We start from the raw sequence: 24676 nt of genomic DNA on the forward strand, positions 1-24676 counted from the left end.
AAATAAAATAAACGGAGAGAAGGTAAATAAAAAATGTTTGAAATATTAAAAGACAATGGAAAAAAATGCATATTAACTCAGCAAAACAATAAAATCGTTTAGTTTTTATAAAGAAAAATCATTTTTATAAAAATATAAAATAATTTAATAATTTGGTTAAAATAATTAATTCAAAATAAGGAAAGTGGAATGCTTCTCATAAAGTTTTGATGAATTTCGATAATACGGGAGTGAACTAAAACGTTTATTTAAGAACTTTCATGTTGGTTAATAATTAAGATAGTGTTTGGAGTAAGAAGTAAATATAAGAAAAGTTGTTTGAATAGATTTGACGAGATAAACAGAAGATTGTGGTGATATTTAAAATAAATAATTTAAAAATTGATGAAAGGATTTGAAAGAAAAATTTATTAGAATTTGTGAATGATATGATGAGTGTGATAGATAAAAAAAAATGTTTTAAGTGATAAAATTATATTATTATTCATTTGTTCTCTTATAGAAATTTGATATAAATTTAAATTTAAGTGGTAAAAAATATATTAAAATGAAATTGAAATTGTTATTGATAAAAAAATTAAAATTTTAAAGATAAAAGGAAAATTTATAAAAGGAATTTGTATTAATAAATTTCAAATAAATTTTCTTAAATAATAATTTTCATATTACTATTTAAATTATTGTTAATCCAAAATATATTAAATTTGATATAGTAAATAAAAATTATTCACATTCATAATAAATTGAAATAAGTTTTGAACAATGTACGATTAATTAAATACAAATTCAATAAATAAAACTTAAAATTATGGAATGTTGTTTAATACATTGTATTAATTTGATTAAAACTAACTTTGAAGTTTGTGTAGAATATTTTAGTGAGTTTCACATAGCAAGTGAGACTATGGATGTACACAAATTTTTTAAGGTTTCTGATATTTTAATAATTTTTTGACAATTAATTACGTGTCACTATTTTACTGATCTGTATATTTGAAAAGACTAATCACAAGTTACTACATAGGTTGTTGTAAAAAAGTTGTTAAAAGAACATTTTCTATTTTTTAAACCTTGACAATAGGGTTGTATGAAGTCCAACTCTGATTCGTCAAAGAACCACAAGACCATGATTTTAGATGACAATATATGTCATAGAAATAAATGAGCATTATATTCTTTCATTTTGGATGATGATACCTTATCTGTTGCAATCAGTTTACATAGTTTGTTCAATGACATATATCATCAAGTGGATTTGCATGTGATTTTTCCTTACATGGTTTACCACTTTTTTTTTCCTTTTATTGGAAGAAGATGAAGTCATGGCCTACCATTGATTGTTCGAGTTATTATAGATATATCAAAATTGAATAAGTCATTAAACATATACATATTAAAAACCAATAAAAAAGAAGAGTAAAACAATTCATATTAAAAGTCAATAAAACATGTCAATTTAGTTAACCATAAAACATAAGTTATTACATATCAAATGAAAGTTAAATTTTAGAGAGTAGATATTTAAACCATATAATATTACATATAATTAATTGTAGTATAGACTAAGTTCAATAATCACCACCATCTAACATCATCTTATACAACTTTTTCCAACGACACAAGGAATGAGTTTACATGTAGGAAGTCATATTTTTCCATCATCTGGTATGTTCATTGTTGCTAACATTTGTCATATATCACTCTCCGTATATTTAGTTGTGAAAGTACGACAAAGAATATCATTCTTTTGTTTTGACTGTCACCCGTCGTTCAGCACTAGAAGAAAGTTTCTCAAAGTGAACATTTATTCTACCAAGGTGTTCCATGAACCTATCCATTCATGTTGTGAGCAATGCAAATTGAGAGTCAATGATATCAACCATTGGAGATTTTCTTTTAGACTTGCCATATGATGAGGTTGTAGCAGATGGTGCAAAAGGTGGAGATGGCATTGATGGTGTCATTCCAGGACTAAAGGAATCCGTGTGAGTAGATGATGATAGTGTTGGTTGTGACACTTGAGAAGTTTAGGTAAATAGAGATGTAATCCATCTGAACATTCAGATTCACACTAGTCATATTTTGCTAACCTATGGGTATGACCAAATGATCATCCATAATTAGAGCTTCTTTAAAGTTATTGAATTAAAAGTTGTTCTTTCCCATCCAGCTACATGTGTTAATTTTATATTAAAGTGATATGCTACAAATACATTAAATGTTGACCAATCTTTCCTACCTCGATATTTAACAACATTTTATCTTGGAACATTTATTCGAACACTAGTTCTATCAGTAACTCTTAAAAAATGTTATCCATAAAAATAATTGTATAAATGACTATGAAACATGACAAATATTTTATAATATGCTATAAAAAAACATCTTCTATAAATCAACTCATGCAAATCAATGAAAGAAATATGTCACTTAATCACACGTTCATCCTTTTACATATAAAAAGTAATAGAGTTACACAAACAAAGCTTAGGTAACAAAATATGATTTTTAATTCAAAGAAAAAGTTTCAACAGTGGGTTTTTAAAAAAAGAAGAGAAAGCAGAGCAGCTTTTTTAAATTAAACGAGTCAGCATTTGATTAATTCTTAATCAGATTGGATTGAAGGTGAGATTAAGAGACAAAAACAAAACAAAACGAAGCATCACATGTGCTGTGCACGTGATTCTTCAAAAGTTAACCTGCACTCTTTTGCCTCTCTGTCTCCCAATTATAGACTATATTCAACTCACTCTCTTCTGGGTCTGGGTTTTGATTATGGGCCTATGCCCAATCACAATCTAATCGAGTATTCTCAGCAAACCTATATAATTACTATCATTGTATCTGTTTTCTCCTCTCTTCTCTCTTACACCAACCAACCAAAAACTGAAAAAGGAAATGAAATGAAAAACGCGATGATCATATATAATAATTTGATTCAGCTCTTAACTCCAATAATTTGGCCGACGCTTTCCCCAGGTAACGCTGTGTCTGCTTTTTGCCATGCTATACTGTAACATACTACTTCATTCGCATGTTTTTAAACAGTCTTTCAAGATTTCAATTCAACACTGTGACAGATGAATTGAAAAAAATTGACGCATTTCTTATAGCAGAAAAGTGCGGGGAGAATCGTATGAACTGACAGATGCCGCAAGAATCAGTAGTCAGATGCAGGAATAAATAAATAGGTTTTGCGAAGGAAGAGGTGAAAAGGCAAATCAGAAAGATGCGTGTGCGATGGTGACCCACTCATTCACTGGTATTGATTGAGAAGAGAAGCATAGGAAAAATGTGCGTATGATTTGCAATTAATTTGGAAGGTGGAAGTGGAAGGATGCATCTGATCCAACTTTGGCACATTCCTATAACAACAGCATTAACATTAAGATGAGGTGAGTGGAAAGAAAAGAAGATCTTCTCTCTCATCTCTCATTTCTTATTACTTTAAACCCTAAAAGGCTGCATTGCATATTCTCCCTCTCTTTTTTCACTTTCTTTTTTCTTTCGACAGAATATGGTCCTCAAGAAAATAGTGCGCTCCTGCATATAATAAGATTGCCATTAAATAACTTATCTGAGGATTTTTTATATTCTTATAGTTTTTCTCTTTGATGTGCTATTCATATCTGAAGAAAAAAAATATTTTGTATTCGTCCTTTTACCATCAATAAAAGATATTTTCATATTTGTTTTATACTTGCAAGTATTCGCAGATAAATGTGATTTTTTGAAACTAAATTATTTAACGAGTATAAATTATTTAACGAGTATAAATTATTTAAAACGTTAATAGTTTTAAAAATAATTTCAATTTTATATATCTGAATAGTATGTAAAATCAGATTTTAAATAATTGTTCTAATATATTTTAAAAATGATTTCAGTTTCATAAATCTAAGTAAATATGTATAAATATATAAAATCAAAATCTGATTTTTTTTGTAATTATTAATATTTTCTTACTAATTTTTCTTTTACCTGTTAATTTTATTTAAAAATATTTAAATAAAATTCAATTATAATGATAAATTAATAGCACATGTTCACAAAAGTTAAATATTATGATAATCATATCCATTTCATAAGAAAACGGATGATTAAAACATTTACATGTATTATTCATAAATATTTATTAAAAAAATTCATCTAATAATCGTAACATCCCATAAACTGGTAAAGTGATTAATTTTTCAAAAACTCATTTTTGTCTAAATTTCAATTAAAGATATATCGGTTATGAAGACTGATTTGAGTTACTTCCTTCTCTGCCACCCTTTAATTGTAAAATACATATTTAATCTTTTCTTTGATTTTTTTAACAACAATATATTGTTATTTTTGTGATTTAGTTAGCTGAAAAATACTGCAATATAAATTAGTTTCTAAAAGTCAACAAATATTAAATGAATTTATTACTACTAATCAATTTAATTTTTAAAATTCAAACATGCAGCTAAATCAGAAATAAATAATGTATTCTTACCATTATTTTATTTATCCCTTTGAACATCCTATCAAAAGTAAGGATGAAATCAATAGAACTAAGAGAGAATTTGTATGGAGTTGGGAATATAATTGTAAGAAAATTGCTCGGGTAAGTTGGAAAGATATGTGTATGTCTGAAGAAGAAGAGGCCTAGGAATTAGAGATTAGAAACTTTTAACATAGTTTTATTAAGAAACTGGAAGTCGCCATTGGAAAAAGAAAAGCATAGTTTTTGGTGTAGAGACTTAAAGGAAAACATGTGGAAGGGATAAAGAGAAAATTGATTTGATAATAACGTTTATTAGTTTAGGGAAAGAGCAAATAAATCTTGTTTTGGGAAGACAAGTGTGTAAATCAGGTCTCTTTTTTATAAAAAAATTTCAAGTATGTAAGAAATGAGTTCTTACCACTAAGTCTTGGAAATAGAAATTGGAACAGTGAAAAGAATGGTTTGAAGGAGAAAAATCACATGTTAGATATTTTAGGGAAGAAAAATATTATTTGATATATTAAGTTTTTTACATTTGTCATTATTAATTTTTATTTTTTATTTTTATTTTTTTAAAAAAATACAAAATCTTACACTTCTGGAACTATTTTATTCTTTTATTCTATGTCAAATGAATGAACGTAAAAGTGTGTCAGGTTACCATTATTTTTTAAGGAATGAGTTAGGTAAACATACAGTAAATATGAAAAAGAAAATTTACAAGATGATATTAATGTATAATAAAATTAGAAAACAAATTATGGCGAAAGATATGGATATGAATGATTTTGCTTGGAATGTATTGTTATTATAATATATATTAAAATAAAACTTATAAAACAGAAAGTTACTATTAATGCTGTCACTTTTGTTGGGGAATATTAATGAAAAAATGAAAAAAGAAGAGGGGAGCGTGACAATTATGAGCCAAACAGGGATTTGGGTGGAAAAGGCGTTGAATCAACAACTCAATAATTATAAAACAAATGATTGGATTTGGGAATATTGATTATTAAGGATAGCATATCAAAAATACATTTATATTATGTTATATTTTGCATGTGAATTAAACAAAATCATGCATGTAAATTAAAATTTAGAAACGTGATTGTGAAACAAGGACTCTGTTTGGACCACCAACTTTCAAATCGCGTTACGTTACCACCCAACCGCAATCAATATAATGCTCCCACTTTCATTTTTCATTTCTCATTTTCAATATTTTCTATATCACAAATTTGCCTAAAATTATGAACAGCTGTTTCGTTTTTATTAAATATACTGATTACAAGGAGAAAATAAAATATAAAATAAGAGTAAACTACTTTATTGTTGTGATTAGAATGAACAGTTTTAAACTGTAACAATAATCCTTTAATGTAGTAAATGAAAAAAGTTTACGGTTACTTTTGTGTATGAAATATAATTTTTCATTCAATCATAATTTCTTGATGAAAAATTAGTTGAAACAATAATAATAAACTATAAGATTGATGGAAAAAACATAATGTTATACCATGTTTCAAAATAAAATAAAAAATATTGTTATTTTCATGAAATATCTGTATTATTTTTTTACGAACATAAAATATCTGTCATCATATATTGGTCGTTGGGTTATAAGAACGAAACTTTGAAGGTAAGATATTTAAATTAGCAGTAAAAGACAGACTTTAATAATTATATCAATAAATTAAAAATATACATTTTATTCAAAGTAATAATGTATAGAATTTATTAAAATTCCAATTGTTATGGATATGCATTTATCCCAATGTTTTAGAATTTCTTGTTTGATATGTCCATCTTTTCAAAACTCTCATTATTAGTAAAAAGAAAAAAGTTACATTTATGTTTATCCAAACCTTACTCTTTTATAATAACATTACTCTAAAAGAATTTTTGTTAATATTAAGTGTATTGTGTAGTTACAAATCAATGATTAATTATTATTATTTAACGAGTTATTAGTGAAAACGATCATTCTAAAAATATATTAATTAATCATGAACCGATATGATTATTTTTAATTTTAATCAATTTAAGTAAAATATGATTCTACGCTCTGAAAGATTAAAAAAAAATCTTTTGATAATAATTTTATAATTGTCGTTATTGAGATGATGTTTTGTGTTTCAAGTTATCCTAATACACTAACAATGTATAAATACAAATTTATTGGCAGCACTTTCATTCATGTTTCTGTTCTACCTGCCTTATTTGTTTTTTCAAACAACTTGAGTGCATTTAATTTCATAAAGATATTCATAAATACAATTTCTTACAAAGGTTGCATAATTAAACTTTAGAAAAAATTAAAATATATATTATTTAAACACTAAGTAATAATTCAAATAATAAAATAAATATTAATGATGACAGATGTCGCAACACGAAATGACGCAATATTTTTCTTAAAATAGGATGTACGATGACAATTCTTATTAAGTTCTCGTTATTTTTCTTTATTGACGATAATTTTAGGATTAATAGCTTCATTTTACTTTATTACGACCATTCTATAATCAACTGTTTATTTTATATTTTTGGTGTTGTGAAGATAAATTATTGTTTACTTTCTTTTCATTTCTTTAAGAAGTTACGTTATTATTATTGTGTTTTTTAAGATGAAAACTAAAAGTTCATGGTAAATAACTCAAATTTCACTGCTGTAAACAATTTATGTAATGATACAATTTTGTTTGGCAAGCGTACTAAAAAATAATTTAGCATAGATATATTAGATAGTGTTTTTTAAAACAAAATTATAAATTAATCTTATGAGTTAACATACTTATTTTGTAGTAAAAATAATTCATCAACTAAAAGTTGCACATTTATCAAAATATAAAACTCTTTACTTAGACTTGAACTAACCTCAGCGCAAATGAAATATCAACGAGATTAATTATACATCATTTCTCACAATCTCAACTACAAGTGAGTGAGTTTGATGAAGAGTGTTAAATGAGCAGGTTAATCATATATCCGTTTGGATGAACGTTTTTATAAATAAGTGAGTTTGATGGAAAGTGTTAAATAAGTCGGTTAATCATATATCAGTCTGGATGAACTATTTTTATAAACGTTCTATAATTTGAAGCACATGTCTCGTAATTTGATGTGTAATTAGTCGAATTGACTGGTCACTAAATAGGTTGATCGGTTATATACTAGTCTATCACCAATTCGGTTAGCAAAACAACAAGTCTAGTCTACCACTAAATAGATCGATTGTCATAGATTAGACAAATACGAATAAACTATCATAATATATTAATTTTAAATATGATCAACTTAAAAGTAAAATACAATTATTTACAATTGGATTATAATTAAACCAATATTAATCCAAATCCCCCACAAAACTTATAAATAGAGATTTGAGGTAAAAAGATAAGTTATGTACATTAATTATTGTATTAATTACTATTTGTCAAGTGTTGAGCTAACTTTGACATTTAAACGTCTTCTACATATATATCTTTCTATTATTTTGAATATATTATAAATCACTTTTTGGACAACATTTGAACTTTGGATCAACCAAAATTTTTGATCTTGACCTAGACCCAAAATTACAATCTACATTTTTCACACACAACAAACAAATCTTAAATAGCCTTTAATACAAGTTAATAGCAATAGCAATAGGTGTCTTGTTTTTAAGTAACTAATGAGTGATTAAAATGAGTAGAGGAGGAACTTTTGGGTTTATTTTGTAGTGATTTTTGTCCCTTCCCTTTCTCACTTTTTGTTTTTCTCCTAAAGGAACTAATTTGGGAGTTGAGTGTAGTTTGGTGCAATATTAATCATCTCCTAAAATCTTTCTAGGACGGTTCACCAAGTCTACGGAACCCTGCTTCAGAATTATAAATTCCACTACAAAGAAACATTGCTCCATTTTTTCCTTTTTAAAGTAACGCTAAAACTCGGTAGCTCGATCGTGTGCGTATTTTTTTTTTTTTAATTTCAACAAATCAATAATAAAGTACGTAATTTGGTATTTGATCTTCAGTTACACACACATACGATGATAAATTATTATTTAATTTTTTAATTTTTAAATAATAATCAATATTAAACAGAAGCAAGTAGTTGACTAGGAATTAAAACCTACAATGACAAAGATAGTTTTTTATTACAAATTATTATTAAACTTTTTTAACCGACTTAAAAATAAAAGTATAATAAATTTTTTATTATAAATTATTCAGAAAAAAGAAATTTCAACAGGTCAACAAATTATAATATTTAACTCATCTCAGACTTTTTTTGAAAGACCAGTAGTGTATCGACCCAGATGACCCACACGCATTGATTCATTGGATGGTAATTACAAACAGAATGATTGAGCAGATTTGATTTTTCCTCTTCAAAATAAAAGGAGTCTGTGGATTTTACATAATAATGAAGGAATAAACAAATGATTTTAAATATTCTACTTTTTTATTATCAGTTCGAAAAGACACTCACTTTTTAGTTTTGTTTATTTTTTAAATAAATAGTTTAAAATTATGATTTTGAATTTGTGTAAAATTGTGTAAAATGGAAGAAAAGAAGAGGAAGGAGAAGATGGTAATTTGATGGGTAACTGTTGGTGTGATAAACATGAAAAAGGGGTATTTGTTTGGTAATTAGAAAAAAGCAGAAATAGGCGTTGTGGTCAAAGTCAAAGTATTTGATGTTTTTGGTTTTGATTTTCCTACTTAAGTGAAGAAGGGGAAGAGAAAAAGCATGGTGAATAGAGAGAAACTGAAAAGAGAGAAGAAATATGATAGAAAAGGACGAGAAAGTCCTTGCTGGCAAAAGATTCCCTTCATTCATTAACTCATTGTTTTGTTTTGGTGGGGCACTCACTGCTACTGCTCTTCTTCCTCTTCCTATCTTCTACCTACGTTCCGCTCCGATTATACTTCCTTTATCTCCGATTACCAAACCCTAAAAGGAACCACCATGGGATGTGCCAGCTCCAAGCTGGACGATCTCCCGGCGGTGGCGCTCTGCCGGGAACGCTGTGTTTTTCTCGACGAAGCAATCCACCAGCGCTACGCACTCGCCGCGGCCCACATCGCTTACATAAACTCCCTCAAGGCAATTGGTCACTCCCTCCACTCCTTCGTCCACCACGACACCCAGAGGCCGGCGCCGCCGTCTCCTTCTTCCTCCCCCTCTCCCTCTCCCTCTCCTCCCCACAAAACCCACCAGCTTTCCAAGCACGCCTCTCCCGCCCACTCCGATTCTGCCGGCTCCCACCTCCACTTCCACTCCGACTCCGATGATCTCTCTCTCCACCATTCCCCCCAAGCCTCCCCCATTCGTCTCCCTGCTTTCTACAACAATTCCCAACCACCGGATCACCACCTTCACATCAATTACATGAAGAACAAGGCCGCCCCTTCAATTGTCTACGAGCAGAGGCCTCTCAGTCCCGAAACCGGCTACCTCGGAGAGTCTTCTTCCTCCTTTTACCCTTACGCTTCCTCCTCCTACCCCTCCTACCCGTACGCCTATGATCCATATTCTGCCCCTCCCTACCCCGGATCTTCCCAGCCCCAACCCCAACCCCAGCGCCATCCCAACTCCAAACCCCCTCCCCCTCCCCCCTCCCCTCCCCGGGCCTCCACCTGGGACTTCCTCAACTTCTTCGATAACACTTACGACACCCAAGCTCATTACACCGCCACTCCCAGCCGTGACTCCAGGGAGCTCCGGGAGGAGGAGGGCATCCCCGATTTGGAAGACGAGGATTACCACCACCACGAAGTCGTCAAGCAAGTTCACGGGGATCAGAAGCTCGTCGAACCTAAGCCCCAACCCCCCAACCCCCACCACAACCACCTCCACGAGGAGGAGGATGAAGAAGAGGAAGATGAAGATGAGGTGGAGTATGAAGTTCACGTCGTCGATAAGAAAGTGGTTGATGCCGATAATGATGGTAACAACAAACCCAAGGACCACGCCGCATTCCGGAGCCGCCGACCTGGCTCCCGGAATCCCCTCGAGGTCGCTAAAGAGATTCAGGATCTCTTTCAGAGGGCTTCTGATTCCGGTGCCCTAATCGCTAAGATCCTCGAGGTGGGCAAGCTTCCCCACAATCGAAAGCACGCCGCCTATCAAGGTGAGTCAGGATAACTTTTGCTCTGCTCATTTCTCTCTGTTTTCTCACATCATTCACGTTTCGCAACTCTTATTATTTCAGCTTCTTCCAAGATGTTACAAGTTGTTTCTCCCTCGCTGTCTCTTATTTCCTCCCAACCATCTACTTCTAAAGATGCCGAATCCGCCTCTAACATGGATGTTGATGCTGATCTAATAACTGGAGCACGCAATCTTTCCTCGACACTGCATAAGCTCCTACTTTGGGAGAAGAAACTCTATAATGAAGTTAAGGTATGTCAGTCTTCAGTGTTGTATCGTAACTCATCAATCTCGTTGCCTTGGTTTTAGTTTCACTTCTGAACCATCTAGTTCTTTGCCCGTTTTGAAAATTTTCAATGTTAAGGCGGTTTGCATTTGCTTCGCTTTTTGTGTTTCCTAGTATAATCCGTGCTATTGGTTTGAGAAAAATCAACTGAGGACTAATCCCATAAGTGAAACAATATTAACCAGTGTTTACGAGTTTCCACAAAGCTTTTCCAATGTTCGTTTGTTTGCAGGCTGAGGAAAAGATGCGGGTAATCCATGATAGGAAGCTTCGCAAGCTGAAGCGTATGGATGATAGGGGAGCTGATTTTCATAAAGTTGGTGCGACTCGGACTTTGATTAGGAGTCTGTCCACAAAAATAAGAATGGCAATTCAGGTTGTGGATAAGATTTCTATGACAATAAATAAGATAAGAGATGAAGAACTGTGGCCACAGCTGAAGGAATTGATCCAAGGGTATGTGATGTTAAATGGTTACCGTTGTTATTATTTGTTCAAGTTCTAAATGTCACTCTGTTCATGATGGTGGGCTACATGGTATGCGTGGATGGCAAAACAATCTCATATCTATAATCCAATCTAATCCTTCTATCTACCCGTGTGCAGCAATCCATTGGATTATCGAGTTATTGAAAATAGACTAAGTGTTTCTTCCTGTTAGGTTTGAAAGTCAATGTCTTCTCCCTACTGCCTATCCACCACTAGGTGATCCCCCATAACAATCTTGCAAATTTCAATTATTAACCATTTTTTTTTAAATATAGCATTTTTTAAATGGATGGGTTGAATGGTTTTAATTAAATGGGTCATGGATGGAATGGACTTTGTCAATACATTTCCATGGATCATAGATAGATCAATGAAGTCCGAACCTACCCCAGACCACTCTTATCAAAACCATCGAATTGACGCGTTACCTTTATTTCGCTATAAGAATTTTTTTTAAATATTTGAAAAACTTTTAGGGGTCAACTTATCTGTTCTCTGTACAAAATTTGATCTTTTATTATCTTGCAAACGGGAAGACCAGTCAGCTGGTAGTGTCAGTATTCTGTAGTCAAAGTAAAACATTGCAGGCAAAGCGACCATGTCTAAAGGGGCAGGAGTCTAAAGGGGTAGGAGTTAAGGATTTGTTCTCATTGTATAGTGATTAATCGTGAATTTCCAGGCTTCTTCCGTGGCACTTTAAGCGTTTTGTATATGTTTCCAATAATTGAACTAAATATGTGCCGTAAAGCATTCACAAAGTATTTATTGAGGTTCCATTTCATCGGCATCAAACCCTCTATATTTTAACCCGTATGTAATGAATTGAAATGTTGATACATGGTTCCTCAGAATTCTTTGATAACCATGGTGAATTGAATATCCTGCGGAAACTCAACCAGCCCACCTGCAATCTGTTGATAGCCCAATTATCGGTTCATCTTCTTAGACCTTTGCTGATAATTTTTATAAATCTTGCTATTTATTCTTGTGCATACTTATAATTTGGTGGCTCATCTGACCTATTAGCTGATCATTTGTGCTTTAGCTGTCATCCAGAGGAATAATCCCTTTGCAAGGAAATGATGCAACCCCCCCAATAGCTTTTCTGAAAGATTTACTCCACAATCTACAGTAGGAGCCTGTAAACCTTGAAATATGCATACCCTGTCTATCCTTGTTCTAGTGGATTGAGCACTTGAATTCAGTATTAGGTGTCATTTATTGCTCCATCCACTTCTTTGTTGCACACAAGTTGTGATGTTGTGGCCCATGCCCCTTTTTTCTCTTTTGAAGTTTGTGTCTTGAATTAATGCTCTCTTTTTTTTTTTTCCTTTTGAAGTGGCTAACATTTTTACATGTTCTTTGCAATAAGACATGCATGCGAGACATCCATCCATGCATAGTATGTATGGGATAAACATTTTACCTTTTCTCATAGTGATGTGATTATCGTCTGAGGATTTCTAGGATGCCCGTGCTAACATGCCCTTCTTTCTCTTTTCAAGTTTGTGTCTTGAATTAATGCTTACTTTTTTTCTTTTGAAGTAGCTAACATTTTTACAAGCTTTGCAATAAGACATGCATACGAGACATCCATTCATGAATAGTATGTACGTGATAAGCATTTTGTCTTTTCTCATGATGATGTAATTATCGTCTGAGGATTTCTAGGATGCCTGTGCTAACATTTCGTGTTTGTATGGTGCAATATGACACTCTTATTTTCAGGTTGACCAGAATGTGGAAATCCATGCTTGAATGCCATCATAATCAGTGTGAAGCTATTAGAGAAGCCAGAATACTGGGTTCCGTTGGATCCAGGATAAAGAGTGGTGGTGATAGTCATCTTCAAGCGACGAAGCAACTTGAACAAGAGCTCATCAATTGGACTTTCCAATTTTCTGGCTGGATAAGTGCCCAGAAAGGTTATGTTAGAGCATTGAATAATTGGCTGCTGAAATGTCTCCTGTACGAACCAGAAGAAACACCTGATGGCATAGTCCCCTTTTCCCCTGGTAGGATTGGGGCTCCGCAAATATTTGTAATATGCAATCAGTGGTCCCAAGCTTTGGATAGAATATCTGAGAAGGAAGTTGTTGATTCCATGCATGTATTTACGATGAGTGTGCTTCAGATATGGGAACAAGATAAGCTAGAAATGCATAGGCAGATGAACCAGAACAAGGATCTTGAGAGGAAGGTTAGAAACATAGATAGAGATGACCAGAAGTTGCAGAAGCAAATTCAAGCGTTAGAGCGAAAGGTGCTTCTGCTATCTGGGGAAGGTAAAGGTCTCTCAGTTTCTGAGAACATCATTTATCAGAGTGACAAAAGCAGTAGTCTACAGGCTAGTTTGCAGCGCATTTTTGAGGCCATGGAGAGATTTACCGACGAATCTGTGAGAGCTTATGAGGAATTATTACAACGGAGTGAAGAAGAAAGTGCAGCCCGAAACCGCGAATAGTTGGAATCATATCTTTTTGCCGTTTGCCAAGAATAGAGACATGCTGGTCTCCTTCTACTAACTCTTCTTTACACAGAGCCTTGGGAAGAGGGATTGGGCTTGACTTCTCACTATGATGCTGAGAGCTGCTTTGGTGCTTTAATGCTGGGATACAACAGAAAGTGAAATTTGAGGTGCGTGGCGCAGAGTTGCGTTTTTTTGGTACTCGGTGCTGTAAGTCTACGGGTGAAGTTAGCCATACAAGTTTGAGCTACCAAAAATCAGGGGAGCCCACAGATTTTAACGTCTAAAATTGAATAGTCTTTCTTTCTACATTAGAAAATAGCACAAGTATATATGGTTAGATGAAGGAGGGACTTTCAGGTATATAATATAACAACCCCTGCAAGTCATATGAATGATATAGAGAGGTGCTCAAAGTGAACAAGCTGTACAATAGGGGAATTTTTACTCATACGCAATTGGAACAAAAGCCTCGTTCGCGTGATGAACTTAGCTACCTCTCTGTCAGCTGGAGTGACGCATGTCACTGAATGCATATGGGTGTTTATTGGTTCCTGTATAAAATTATGTTCATTTCGTAAAACTATTCATATTCAAGTTAAATTATTGTACAGATTACCTATTAGCAGGCTTAATAAAAAGCATTTTAGAATAAAATATCTTTGTAGCCCATTTGAGATTTATGTTCTTCAACTGAAATAAATTGCTGAGATTTGTTCAAACTTGAAACAAAGAAAAGAAAAAACGTTATGCAATTGACATCAGTGTTCATGGTGCTCTTCCGTGGCCAAATTTGTTTCCTATGGGATTAGGCAACGGAGAGAGAATAGTCAGTCGAAGAAAACTAATTCATCACGGTTCATTTAAAAACTGGGTCCAGTTCAATTAATTTATTAACTAAACTCACCATTTGTTGAATTTGTTACTTCTACGTCTATATAATTTTTATATTTTATATCCGTACAGCTGAATATATTACTTTAGAGTTTCTCTAACAAATAAAATTTAATTGATATTAATTGTATACAAAATAAATAAAAAATAAATTGTATCGAAAAAAAAAACTGAAGTTTAAGTGTGAAGCATTTATTTTAAAAATGTTTCCATTTCTTTTACCGAAAAACACTATACTCTTTTGTTTTGTTAGATGATATAATCATATTCAAAAAAGTGTACCATTGTTTTTTGATTTGGATTTTGAAAGAGGTACAAATAAAAATAAATATAAGAAGAAGAACCTGAAATAAGACAAATATTGAGATGTTACACTTTAACGTATTGATAAGTCAATAAAGATTTGTCAAAAAAGATTTTTATTATTGATATGAGCTAAAGTTGGAGACACTACAATTTAATAGATTGATAAATTAAAAAGATTTATCATAGAAAAAACAAAAAAAATATCTCTTATTAAAACTAAATTTCACATGTATTCAGTGTTTTTATATATAGACAAAAATATATAAGTCACCTACAAAACTCTAAAAGAAAGACCAAAGATATTATATTCAAAAATAACTTGAAAAATTCAAAAACAAATTTGGACTCCCCGTCCAACGAATCATCTAGTTCAGCAACAACAATTAAAAATAATTTTAAAATTTTTAAAAAAATTATAAATATTTTTAATTGTTTACATTTATATGTTTCTTTTAAAGGAAGAAATATGAGTTATAATAATAACTATTGTTACATCTATATGTTTTTTTAAATACTTATAAATTGATGTTAAAATTATTTAGAAATTCAAATCCACTCATGTTAATTATGATATATCACATTGATTTCACATAATTTAAACATGTAGCTAGATTTTTTTCACACGAAAATAGCATTCATTGCCATAAAATATATTGAATCTTAAAAAGGAAAAGAATGGATGATGTACCCGTTTTAGAAGTGCATTTCATTTTTTTCTCTCTAAACAAAACAAACCTTTCCTGAAACATGCTAGATTCATTCTTTAATAATCAAAGTCAATCTACTTTTCTTGTCTTAATAATTTTGATCGTTTTCGTGTTTTTTTTTTTGTAGTTTAGATAAAATTACCCACATATTAAATGTAGTTTTTATTAGCTTCTTATTATGATTCTTTGCGTTGGAAGTCTTTTTAGTTATAGAAATTAAGGATAATTTTACTCTTTTTTAGATTATGAAATTGATATATAAAGCATCTTTCTCAAATAGATCATAACGTTGAGCAGTGACTTTGCATTGATGAGGAAGATTTTTTTATTTAAAATTATGTTATTTATTCTTTTAGTAGGTTCCACAGTTTTTTTCTCACTTCTCTCACTGTTTTCTTTTTATTTTTGAAGATTTTTTTTATATGTGAAGCTTGACATTTCAATTTTATCTTTTCCCTACAATATAGTAAAACTTTATTCTCATTAACATTTTTCGCACCTTTTTTATTCCAAAATAAATCTAAAGAAACAGACCATTAATGAACATTGCATTTTGTACACCCATAATGAGAAGGTGCAGAGGTGTTTTCAAAAGATAGGACTGTGACTACTGCAATGTACGTGCCACCCTACAGAACTGAATTATTTTGACATGATGTTTTTGTTTTTACCTTTTACAGCGATTATCCACACACTGTAATAATATTTTGTCTCTAAAATTTGTATTATTTAATTGCATTATTTACCCTTTAGCCGCTAACATTCCGTTTTTCTCATTACAGTTTTCTCATTACAGAATGGGCTGTTTATTGCTTACGCGAAAGATTATTACTTTTTTTTGTCCTTTATAAACTTTTTAAACAAAATTGAACTGTCTTTCGGCAAAAAGGTAGCATAGCAGATCACAGTTATCCCAAAATGACATTGCTTATTATTGAATTTGGAGGGGTTGCTATAATCATATCTACTGAAGTTAAATTTTTTGTGAGTAATATATATTTTACAACTCTATCTTTGTTTTTTTATTATTATAAAGATGTAATTGTGACTAATTTTTACTGCTGCACTCCAAGTGAAACGTACAAAAGTTGAGGTGAAGTGTACGAAAATTAGTGAAGGAGTCCTAGGATGTTATGCTTTTACCCATGAAGTAGTAGTACCAAGGAGTTTGAAGTGAGTTTAGGATAGTTTTTTGTGGTGGTGGAATTGAGACAACTTTTGTGGAAAACAAATATCTATTTGAAGATGTTTTTTTTTTTGTTAACGTTGGAGAAGAGTGATGGAAGTAAGACCAACCCCATAAAAGAAATGAAGAAAAGGAAAAAGCTTGACTTGGTTAGAACATGCATCTCAGTTTTTGTAGTGAAGGGCAGCACGTGATCCATGGTTTGCCAGAATAATGGAGAATGGAATTTGCGAAGAAGCTTCTATAGGTTGACTACCTTCTAACTCCTATTATGACGGTGAGATTAGAGGACTCTTGATCGAGCAATGAGAAAGTATAGATAAAGTTTGGAAATGTAAAAGAAAAAAAGAAGAAGTAATTATTGTAAGAAAGAAAAATTTAGGGAGGATTAGTGGGAAGGTGTTATTGGTGGAGCTAAGAAGTTTTAGGTTGAAGGAGGATAATTAAAAGCGTGTTTATAAAAAGAAGATAAATAAATGAAGCTAAAAGCATTGATTGGGTTGGTGCGAGGAAGCAGTGGTTAAAGAGAGAAAGAAAGGTGAAAATGTTTGAGATAGAATAGAATAATAATAATAATAATAATAAGGAGTGAAGGAAGGAGGATGCAGTGGTGGATTGAGTTGTAATTAGTAAACAGTGATTAGTAATTAAGCAACAGTGACGGAAGGGATGCGAATGAAAGGTTGGATAGAATAGAATACAAACAGAGAAGAAGAACGGAAAGGGCAAATCAGGCGAACAGGCGAACGCAGATCTGATGATCGGTGATAATTGCTGAAGATAGAAAGAGAGCGTGAAGATGGGTTGCTGCCAATCGTCGATACTGAGAGTGGGTGAGAGGGAGACTCACCCGGAGAGGGAAAAGGAAAAGGAAAAGGAAAAGGAAAAGGAGAAGGAGAAAGAGCAGGCGTACGGAACACACCAGAGGACTTCTGCCGGAGATGGAGAGGGAGATGGAGACAAAGAGGGGGTTGATTTCTCCTTTGCCGAGTTCTCGCTGCCGGAGCTCAAGGCGGCCACCAACAATTTCAGCTCAGAGTATATCGTCTCGGAGAGTGGTGACAAGGCGCCTAACCTCGTCTACAAGGGTCGTCTCCAGAACCAGAGCCGTTGGATTGCAGTCAAGAAGTTCAGCAAGGCTGCCTGGCCGGATCCCAAGCAATTCGTTGAAGAGGCTTCCGGCGTTGGCAAGTTGCGCCACCCAAGGCTCGCTAATTTAATCGGTTACTGTTGCGACGGCGATGAGAGGCTCCTCGTTGCGGAGTACATGCCCAATGACACTCTCGCCAAGCATCTCTTCCACTGTATCATCTTCTTCTTCTTCTTCTTCTTCTTTCGTTTTTTCTATTCCTTTTTAACTTGTCTCTTGTGTCTTACTTCCTTCTTCCTTCCTTCAGGGGAAACTCAGACCATTGAGTGGGCCATGCGCTTGCGGGTTGCTCTGTACATCGCTCAGGCTTTGCATTATTGCAGTTCGGAGGGGCGCCCCCTGTACCATGACTTGAATGCTTACCGTGTTCTCTTCGACCAGGAAGGTGATCCTCGTCTCTCTTGTTTCGGTTTTATGAAGAACAGCAGGGATGGCAAGAGTTATAGCACCAATCTTGCTTATACACCTCCTGAATATTTAAGAAACGGTAACTAACCGCCTTCTTGCTATTTATTTACTTTTATAACTCTCACCAATTACTACGTTTCTCTCTATTCAAATAATTCCTTTTCTGTTCTATTATTACAGGAAGGGTCACCCCTGAAAGTGTAATTTACAGCTTTGGAACTGTCCTTCTAGACCTCCTCAGTGGCAAACACATTCCTCCCAGTCATGTAACTGCCTTCTATCCTTTTACCTTTCTCTTCGCCTTACTACTTTGCACATTTTTTTTAACTCTATATCAAACTCTCACCTTCTGCATAAATAATGTCAACTGCTAGTTCTCTTGGGAGTATTTCTTACCCTATCAAAATAGCTTCGCAAGCAGGATTAACTGTAACCAATTCATGGCTCTATATATAGACATTGTTGAATTCTAGTATATCTTTCATTTGCCTGCTTAACTACCAAATATAGGATGGACAATTAATTAAAAACTATAAATGAAACCTCCCTTCCCTGAATCAACTTACCCTTTTCACGACCCGTTGATGTATTAGTTGTCTAATATTTCCACATATCATTAAAAGCTTTAAATGCTTCTATGTTTTTAATTGTGGTATTTTAATCTTAAACATGTAATTCTTAGTTTCAGTGTTTTCCCTGCGGATCTTGGCTGTTATTGTGTTTGTAAGTGCTTGTTATATTACCTTATAAATGATATCATAATATAGTACAATAAATAAACCGTGAACATTTTCTAATGGGAACTCAAGGTATGGCAATCATTTTCTTTGATTGATAACTAAAAATGGAAGTTGCAGATGCTATTATAGGTACCTGAGTTTTTTACATCAGTTATGGATGCTGACTTGTTCAATTAGCTTTTTTGGTTGGTGCCATATGGAGTTATCTGATTTTGTTTGCAGGCACTTGATATGATACAGGGGAAGAACAATATGCTCTTAATGGATTCACATTTGGAGGGAAAGTTTTCAACAGAAGAAGCGACAGTGGTTGTTAATCTTGCCTCCAAATGCTTGCAATATGAACCGAGGGAGCGGCCTGATACAAAAGATTTGGTCACAACACTTGCCCCATTGCACACAAAACCCGATGTACATATTCCTTCTTTAACTTAATAACGAAGCATATTTTTTACTGAATACTGGGATTGGAACTTTGTTGATTCAACAGCCCTACCATATATTCCATCGTCCACATGAATTAGGGTTCATGTTGGATGTTCAAGTTCCTAAATGTCTAATATTTAAATTCTGACTCGTGATATTTAATATTTCTTTCTTTGATTACTCACCGCATAATGAAATCTGCTTGGTTGGTGTCGCTTAGCTCACCATCCTCAAATTACATTAAACATTGCAATCCAAATATTAGGCTGTGATTTATAAATGTTCATTTTGAATCTGATTAGGATTTCTTTAGGCCCTAAACCTCTCTTTCTTGAGATGATATAATATGGTAAGGGTTTTTGTGTATAAGATAGTTTATAGATGTTTGATATGTCTAGTTCTCAAACTGCCAAAGTAATTGGTTTTTTGTTCTAGCTGATTGAGAAGTTCAGTTAGGAAAGATTTAGTCATCTTTGTTGTTTGGTCCTTGTTTAAGAGTTATTCTATATCTATTTCATACCATGATATTGTTACGGAGTGTCCATCACCTTCATTGATGACTAATCTTCGCTCAAGAGCCTAACTGGTCACCTTTAGCGAGGTCTCCTCCCAAAAAATAAATCTTTAATGTATTACTATTAGTTTGTTAGTTTTAAAGGATAAAAGAAATTTTGGTAATTTTTCTGATGTGACGTTATCTAGAAATATACACAATATGACCTTGAAGAAACCTGCTCTTTGCATACATCTATCTCATAAAGAGCTTAGTCAAAGCTTTTTATCTATGCCTAGTTCTTAGAATTTGGGCTTAGGGCTTAATATAGCTCCATTAAAGAACTGGTTTGTAAGTCCCAGACTGTCAAAGCTTTATACGGACTACATTGACAATATTTCTAGTTGATCGGTTTTTTTAGTATAGAGTCATAACTTTCTTGAGTAATTGTCTACTATCGACAAGAAGTATTTAGCACTAGAGTGTGATGGAGTTGAAGATAGTCCCCATGAATGTAGTAGTCTAGAGTTTCCTTTGGTTTCTGTTGTGCTACATTAAGTTGGACTTTGCAAGCTTTACCTTGGTATGCAGTATTCTTCTTTGAGACTGGCCTTAACACCTTGCTACCAAAGCTAAACACAATTGCGCTATGAGTATTCCCCAATAGCACTTTCTTGTCCTTTTCCGGCATGGCTATGTCAAGCTTGATTCACCTTCTAGAGCTTCAAGGAGACTTAGTTGAACTAGAAGGCATGCATCTTCAACTGCGACAATCCAAAATCGTTGAAACCAATGAACTTCTCAATCTCATACTTTGCGGAAGTCATGATGATTGATTTCCATATTCACCTGACCAAGTTGTTGTGGAATAGCCTGACAAATTCATTGCCGAAGTGCCTTCCAACACAATTGCTACCGCAAATGTAACTGAAGATAAACAAAAGAAGAACAAGAAAGAATCACACACACAAATAATGTGTTTTGATTGAAGTATTAACGAACTTCAATCTACGACCACAGCAAAATTCACTATTCTCAAAGATTACAAACAAACTTTCTCTCAGTGAACTCTTGCTCAACTCAGTTTTTTGTTTTTTCAATTGAACTCACAACTCGTAGTTAAGTATCAACTAGGTTCCTATCTATAGTATATAACTGCCATAACTAACTTTTGTAAAACACGCCTAAATAAGTGGAGAAGACACATGAACACTCACCAGTGCACATGATTCACAATTTCCTGCATGGTCGCTTTAGACTGCCACTATGCAATGCCCAACGTGGCTGCTATGAGCCACCATGTGAAACCTGGTTTGACGGCTATCCAACATACTCAATCATATTGGATAAACTCTTTTACCTCGAAAGAATTTGGACTTAAGCTCCTAGTCAATCTTAAAGTCAACTTAAAAAACTAATTTGTAAAGTGAGAACTATCAAAGCCTTATAAGGATTACATAAGCCTTATCACTAGTCGATTTGAGATCTTAAAACGCTCCTTTTGCCCCTTTTTCAATAACTATGCTCTCCCAAAGCCTAAAAATAAACATATAGAGTGTAGATAAATACAAGTGGTCCAAAATGAATCTATTGTAAGTTTTGGGATTTTCTTAAAATTTAGGATTAAAGCCTAACTCAATTGTACAATAGTGACTTGTAAAGTGTGAATTGGTTGAGCTTTGTGAGCCCTATTTAGGTAATATCTTTAGGTAATGTTGGACTAAACACATTGCTTAGTACTGCAATTAAGGAAACACCAGAAGAAGTTTCAATTAAGGTGGGTTTGGAGTGAGTGAGTGAGTGATTTCAGTTACGGTGGCTTTCTAACACTCTTTTCATGCCCAAGGATGTGTAGGTGACCCAAAAATGAATATAGGATAAACTTAAGTACTATTTTAGAGAACTTTAATCCTATGGAATTGACTTTTAGAAAACTATTCAAGCCTTATAAACACTACCTTAGCCATATTTATGTGGAATCTCGACACCACATGCTCATTATCTAATAACAAAATCCCTCCACATCTAAGAACATATATTTAGACCATGGACAAGTACAGTTGGTCCAATAATGAATTGATAATAGACTCGAGGTTGCAATTAAGGTAACTCCTAGATCCTCACACTCAAACCTATGGGTCAAGAGCATGACAATATAGGTGGCCTAACAACGAGTCAAAATATCATCTTAGAATAAAAACCTCCCTCAGGCCTAGAAATAAACATCTACACTGGGTAGAAATACAGGTGACTAAGTAACAAATTTAGGATAGATTGATGCATCTTAACATTTGGGTTTAGGGCCTAATGGAATCCCCAAAATCATCTTGTGGGGACATGATTATTCGAGATTTATAAATTATAATATCTGTCTAAACTATGTCTCTAGGTGACGGGAAACTAAATACACCTGTTCAAGGCTAAAATTAAGACAACCCCAAATAGGCCAAAGGGCAAGCCAAGGGTAATCAATCAATCACAATTAAGGTGGTTTCAACGCTAAGAAACAAATTTGAATTCATATTATTCAATCATTTTATGTATAGGACAATCTAGTACATATTGCTACCAAATGGAGTCTAGGGAGGATGTATGTATCATGCAAGCTTAGCCCCACAAGCGAAGAGAGATTATTTCAGTAATTTGAATATTTGACTTTTAAGTCATGGGGCAACTATCTTCCTGCTGTGTTCATACTTGACCTATCTGTCAGCATTGTAATTTATAGATGATCCAGTTGTTAGACTTGCATGATTTCAAGGTTTGAGCTTATGTTATGCATCTAGTTGAATGACATTATGACCGGTACAAAATTTTCTTTGGTTGCCATTGGACTACAATGAGCCCGAAGCTACTTTTAGGTTTGCATGTACTTGCAGCTGGAAAATTCTGAACCAGTACATAGTATATATGATATTCATGCCTATACACTGAAGATTTTGAACATATAGCTATCACAAAATTTAGTTATCTATCTGTAAATTTTAACTTTGCATGAATGCATGTCTTGCAAGAATGTGTTCAAGAATAATAAAACTAGTGCACAAGCCAAGCTAATTCTATTTAAAGCTGAACGTGACTAAATAAAGTTCTTCCACGCATAGTATTTATTATTTGTCATGCATGCAAGTGTTTTTATTGTCTTTCCCGCTTATCATGTATTTGTCGTTGTACAAAAGTAGAAAAGGGATTGAAGGTGCAGGTTGAGCTGTAGCAATGCCAACATCTCTCACTTGATATGGAAATATATAATTGTTAAACGGCAATGTAGTTATATGAAAGGAAATAAGCAGCAATAATTGTAATTGATTATTAATGTTACGTGCTTCAGGTTCGTTCTCACATAATGCTTGGAATTCCAAAGCATGAGGAAGCTCCATCAACCCCACAACGTCCTCTTTCAGCAATGGGAGAGGCTTGTTCAAGAATGGACCTTACTGCAATACATCAGATCTTGGTCGCGACACACTACAGAGATGATGAAGGAACTAATGAGGTAACTGATGGGTTCAGTGGTTTTAAATTTACTACTTTTGGTTAAAAAATATGCCATAAAGTTTTGAATTTGGATTGGCTCAGCTGTCGTTCCAAGAGTGGACTCAACAGATGAGAGATATGCTGGAGGCAAGGAAGCGTGGAGACTATGCATTCCGTGACAAAGATTTCAAGACAGCCATTGATAACTATTCCCAGGTGCAATATAGCATTTGTTTGACATTTTCAAATGATTCTATCTAAGCTATGTGCATGCTAATTTTTTTAGTTGCTTCTGCGTTGTTCTACTCATGCAGTTTATTGATGTGGGAACGATGGTCTCCCCAACTGTTTTTGCGAGACGCAGTCTATGCTATCTGTTATGTGATCAACCAGATCCTGCACTACGTGACGCAATGCAAGCACAGTGCGTTTATCCAGACTGGCCGACGGCTTTCTACATGCAATCAGTTGCTCTTGCGAAGCTGGACATGCACAAGGATGCGGCTGATATGTTAAATGAGGCAGCTGCATTGGAAGAGAAGAGACAAAGAGGAACAAGAGGATCGTAATTTATGCAGTGAGCTAATTTGAGGGTGCTAAGTTCTGTATAAAGGTTGAGCTGGGAAGCAAAACTAACATTTGAGTGAGTTTAAGATGTGTCAGAGAAATACAACACTGGTGGAGTAGATGGCGCACGCACTTTATTTCACCATCTTATAGGAATCGGTCACAACTTGAAAACTGTGCTTATGCACTCTGAATTGGGAAGGAATACCGGTAATTTTTCCATTGTTAATGAAATTGATTGTTTGATGCCTACTGGGTTACCATCAACCAAGTGTTTATTGAGGTTATTCTAACTCTTCACTGGTCAAGGCCTCGGTGTTCATAATATTATGTTATGTCTACATGGAGTAATTGTAATACATATGCAATCTCTCTTCTATTCGTAATATTAGTTGTTGGAAGTGATACATTCTGTTTAAATTTCCATGATTGGTAAATTCTGAGTACGAAGTAGGCAGCACT

The 24676-nt window shown here is 33.5% G+C and overlaps 2 protein-coding genes across 3 annotated transcripts; both read left to right on the forward strand.

The window, feature by feature from the left end:
* Positions 1-9207: 9207 nt before the first annotated feature.
* LOC108322753 (protein ALTERED PHOSPHATE STARVATION RESPONSE 1) lies at positions 9208-14517 on the forward strand. The gene is made up of 4 exons (XM_017554977.2): positions 9208-10598; positions 10680-10870; positions 11137-11360; positions 13122-14517. The coding sequence occupies exons 1-4, from the start codon at positions 9434-9436 to the stop codon at positions 13855-13857; spliced, it is 2316 nt and encodes a 771-aa protein (XP_017410466.1). The 5' UTR covers positions 9208-9433; the 3' UTR covers positions 13858-14517.
* Positions 14518-17461: 2944 nt separating this feature from the next.
* On the forward strand, positions 17462-24634 carry LOC108322754 (serine/threonine-protein kinase BSK1). 2 transcript variants are annotated; one of them, XM_017554979.2, is made up of 7 exons: positions 17462-18257; positions 18351-18590; positions 18692-18777; positions 19492-19662; positions 23502-23666; positions 23750-23863; positions 23962-24634. In XM_017554979.2, exons 1-7 carry the CDS (start codon positions 17753-17755, stop codon positions 24214-24216), a joined length of 1536 nt encoding a protein of 511 aa, XP_017410468.1. In that variant the 5' UTR covers positions 17462-17752; the 3' UTR covers positions 24217-24634. The 2 variants fall into 2 exon arrangements, with proteins under 2 accessions (XP_017410468.1, XP_017410467.1); XM_017554978.2 differs by having other exon boundaries at positions 17467-18257; positions 19474-19662.
* Positions 24635-24676: the final 42 nt, after the last annotated feature.

The sequence above is a fragment of the Vigna angularis genome, chromosome 7 (genome assembly GCF_016808095.1).
Source record: "Vigna angularis cultivar LongXiaoDou No.4 chromosome 7, ASM1680809v1, whole genome shotgun sequence".
Classification (NCBI taxonomy): Eukaryota; Viridiplantae; Streptophyta; class Magnoliopsida; order Fabales; family Fabaceae; genus Vigna; species Vigna angularis.

What these genes read in the sequence shown, in the direction of transcription:
- LOC108322753 (XM_017554977.2), top strand. Translation starts at nt 9,434, where the DNA reads ATGGGATGTGCCAGCTCCAAGCTGGACGATCTCCCGGCGGTGGCGCTC. An exon ending in AAAGCACGCCGCCTATCAAG is followed by an intron (nt 10,599 to 10,679) that starts GTGAGTCAGGAT and finishes TTATTATTTCAG; the next exon opens with CTTCTTCCAAGATGTTACAA. An exon ending in AACTCTATAATGAAGTTAAG is followed by an intron (nt 10,871 to 11,136) that starts GTATGTCAGTCT and finishes GTTTGTTTGCAG; the next exon opens with GCTGAGGAAAAGATGCGGGT.
- LOC108322754 (XM_017554978.2), top strand. Translation starts at nt 17,753, where the DNA reads ATGGGTTGCTGCCAATCGTCGATACTGAGAGTGGGTGAGAGGGAGACT. An exon ending in TCCTGAATATTTAAGAAACG is followed by an intron (nt 18,591 to 18,691) that starts GTAACTAACCGC and finishes CTATTATTACAG; the next exon opens with GAAGGGTCACCCCTGAAAGT. An exon ending in AACACATTCCTCCCAGTCAT is followed by an intron (nt 18,778 to 19,473) that starts GTAACTGCCTTC and finishes TTTTGTTTGCAG; the next exon opens with GCACTTGATATGATACAGGG.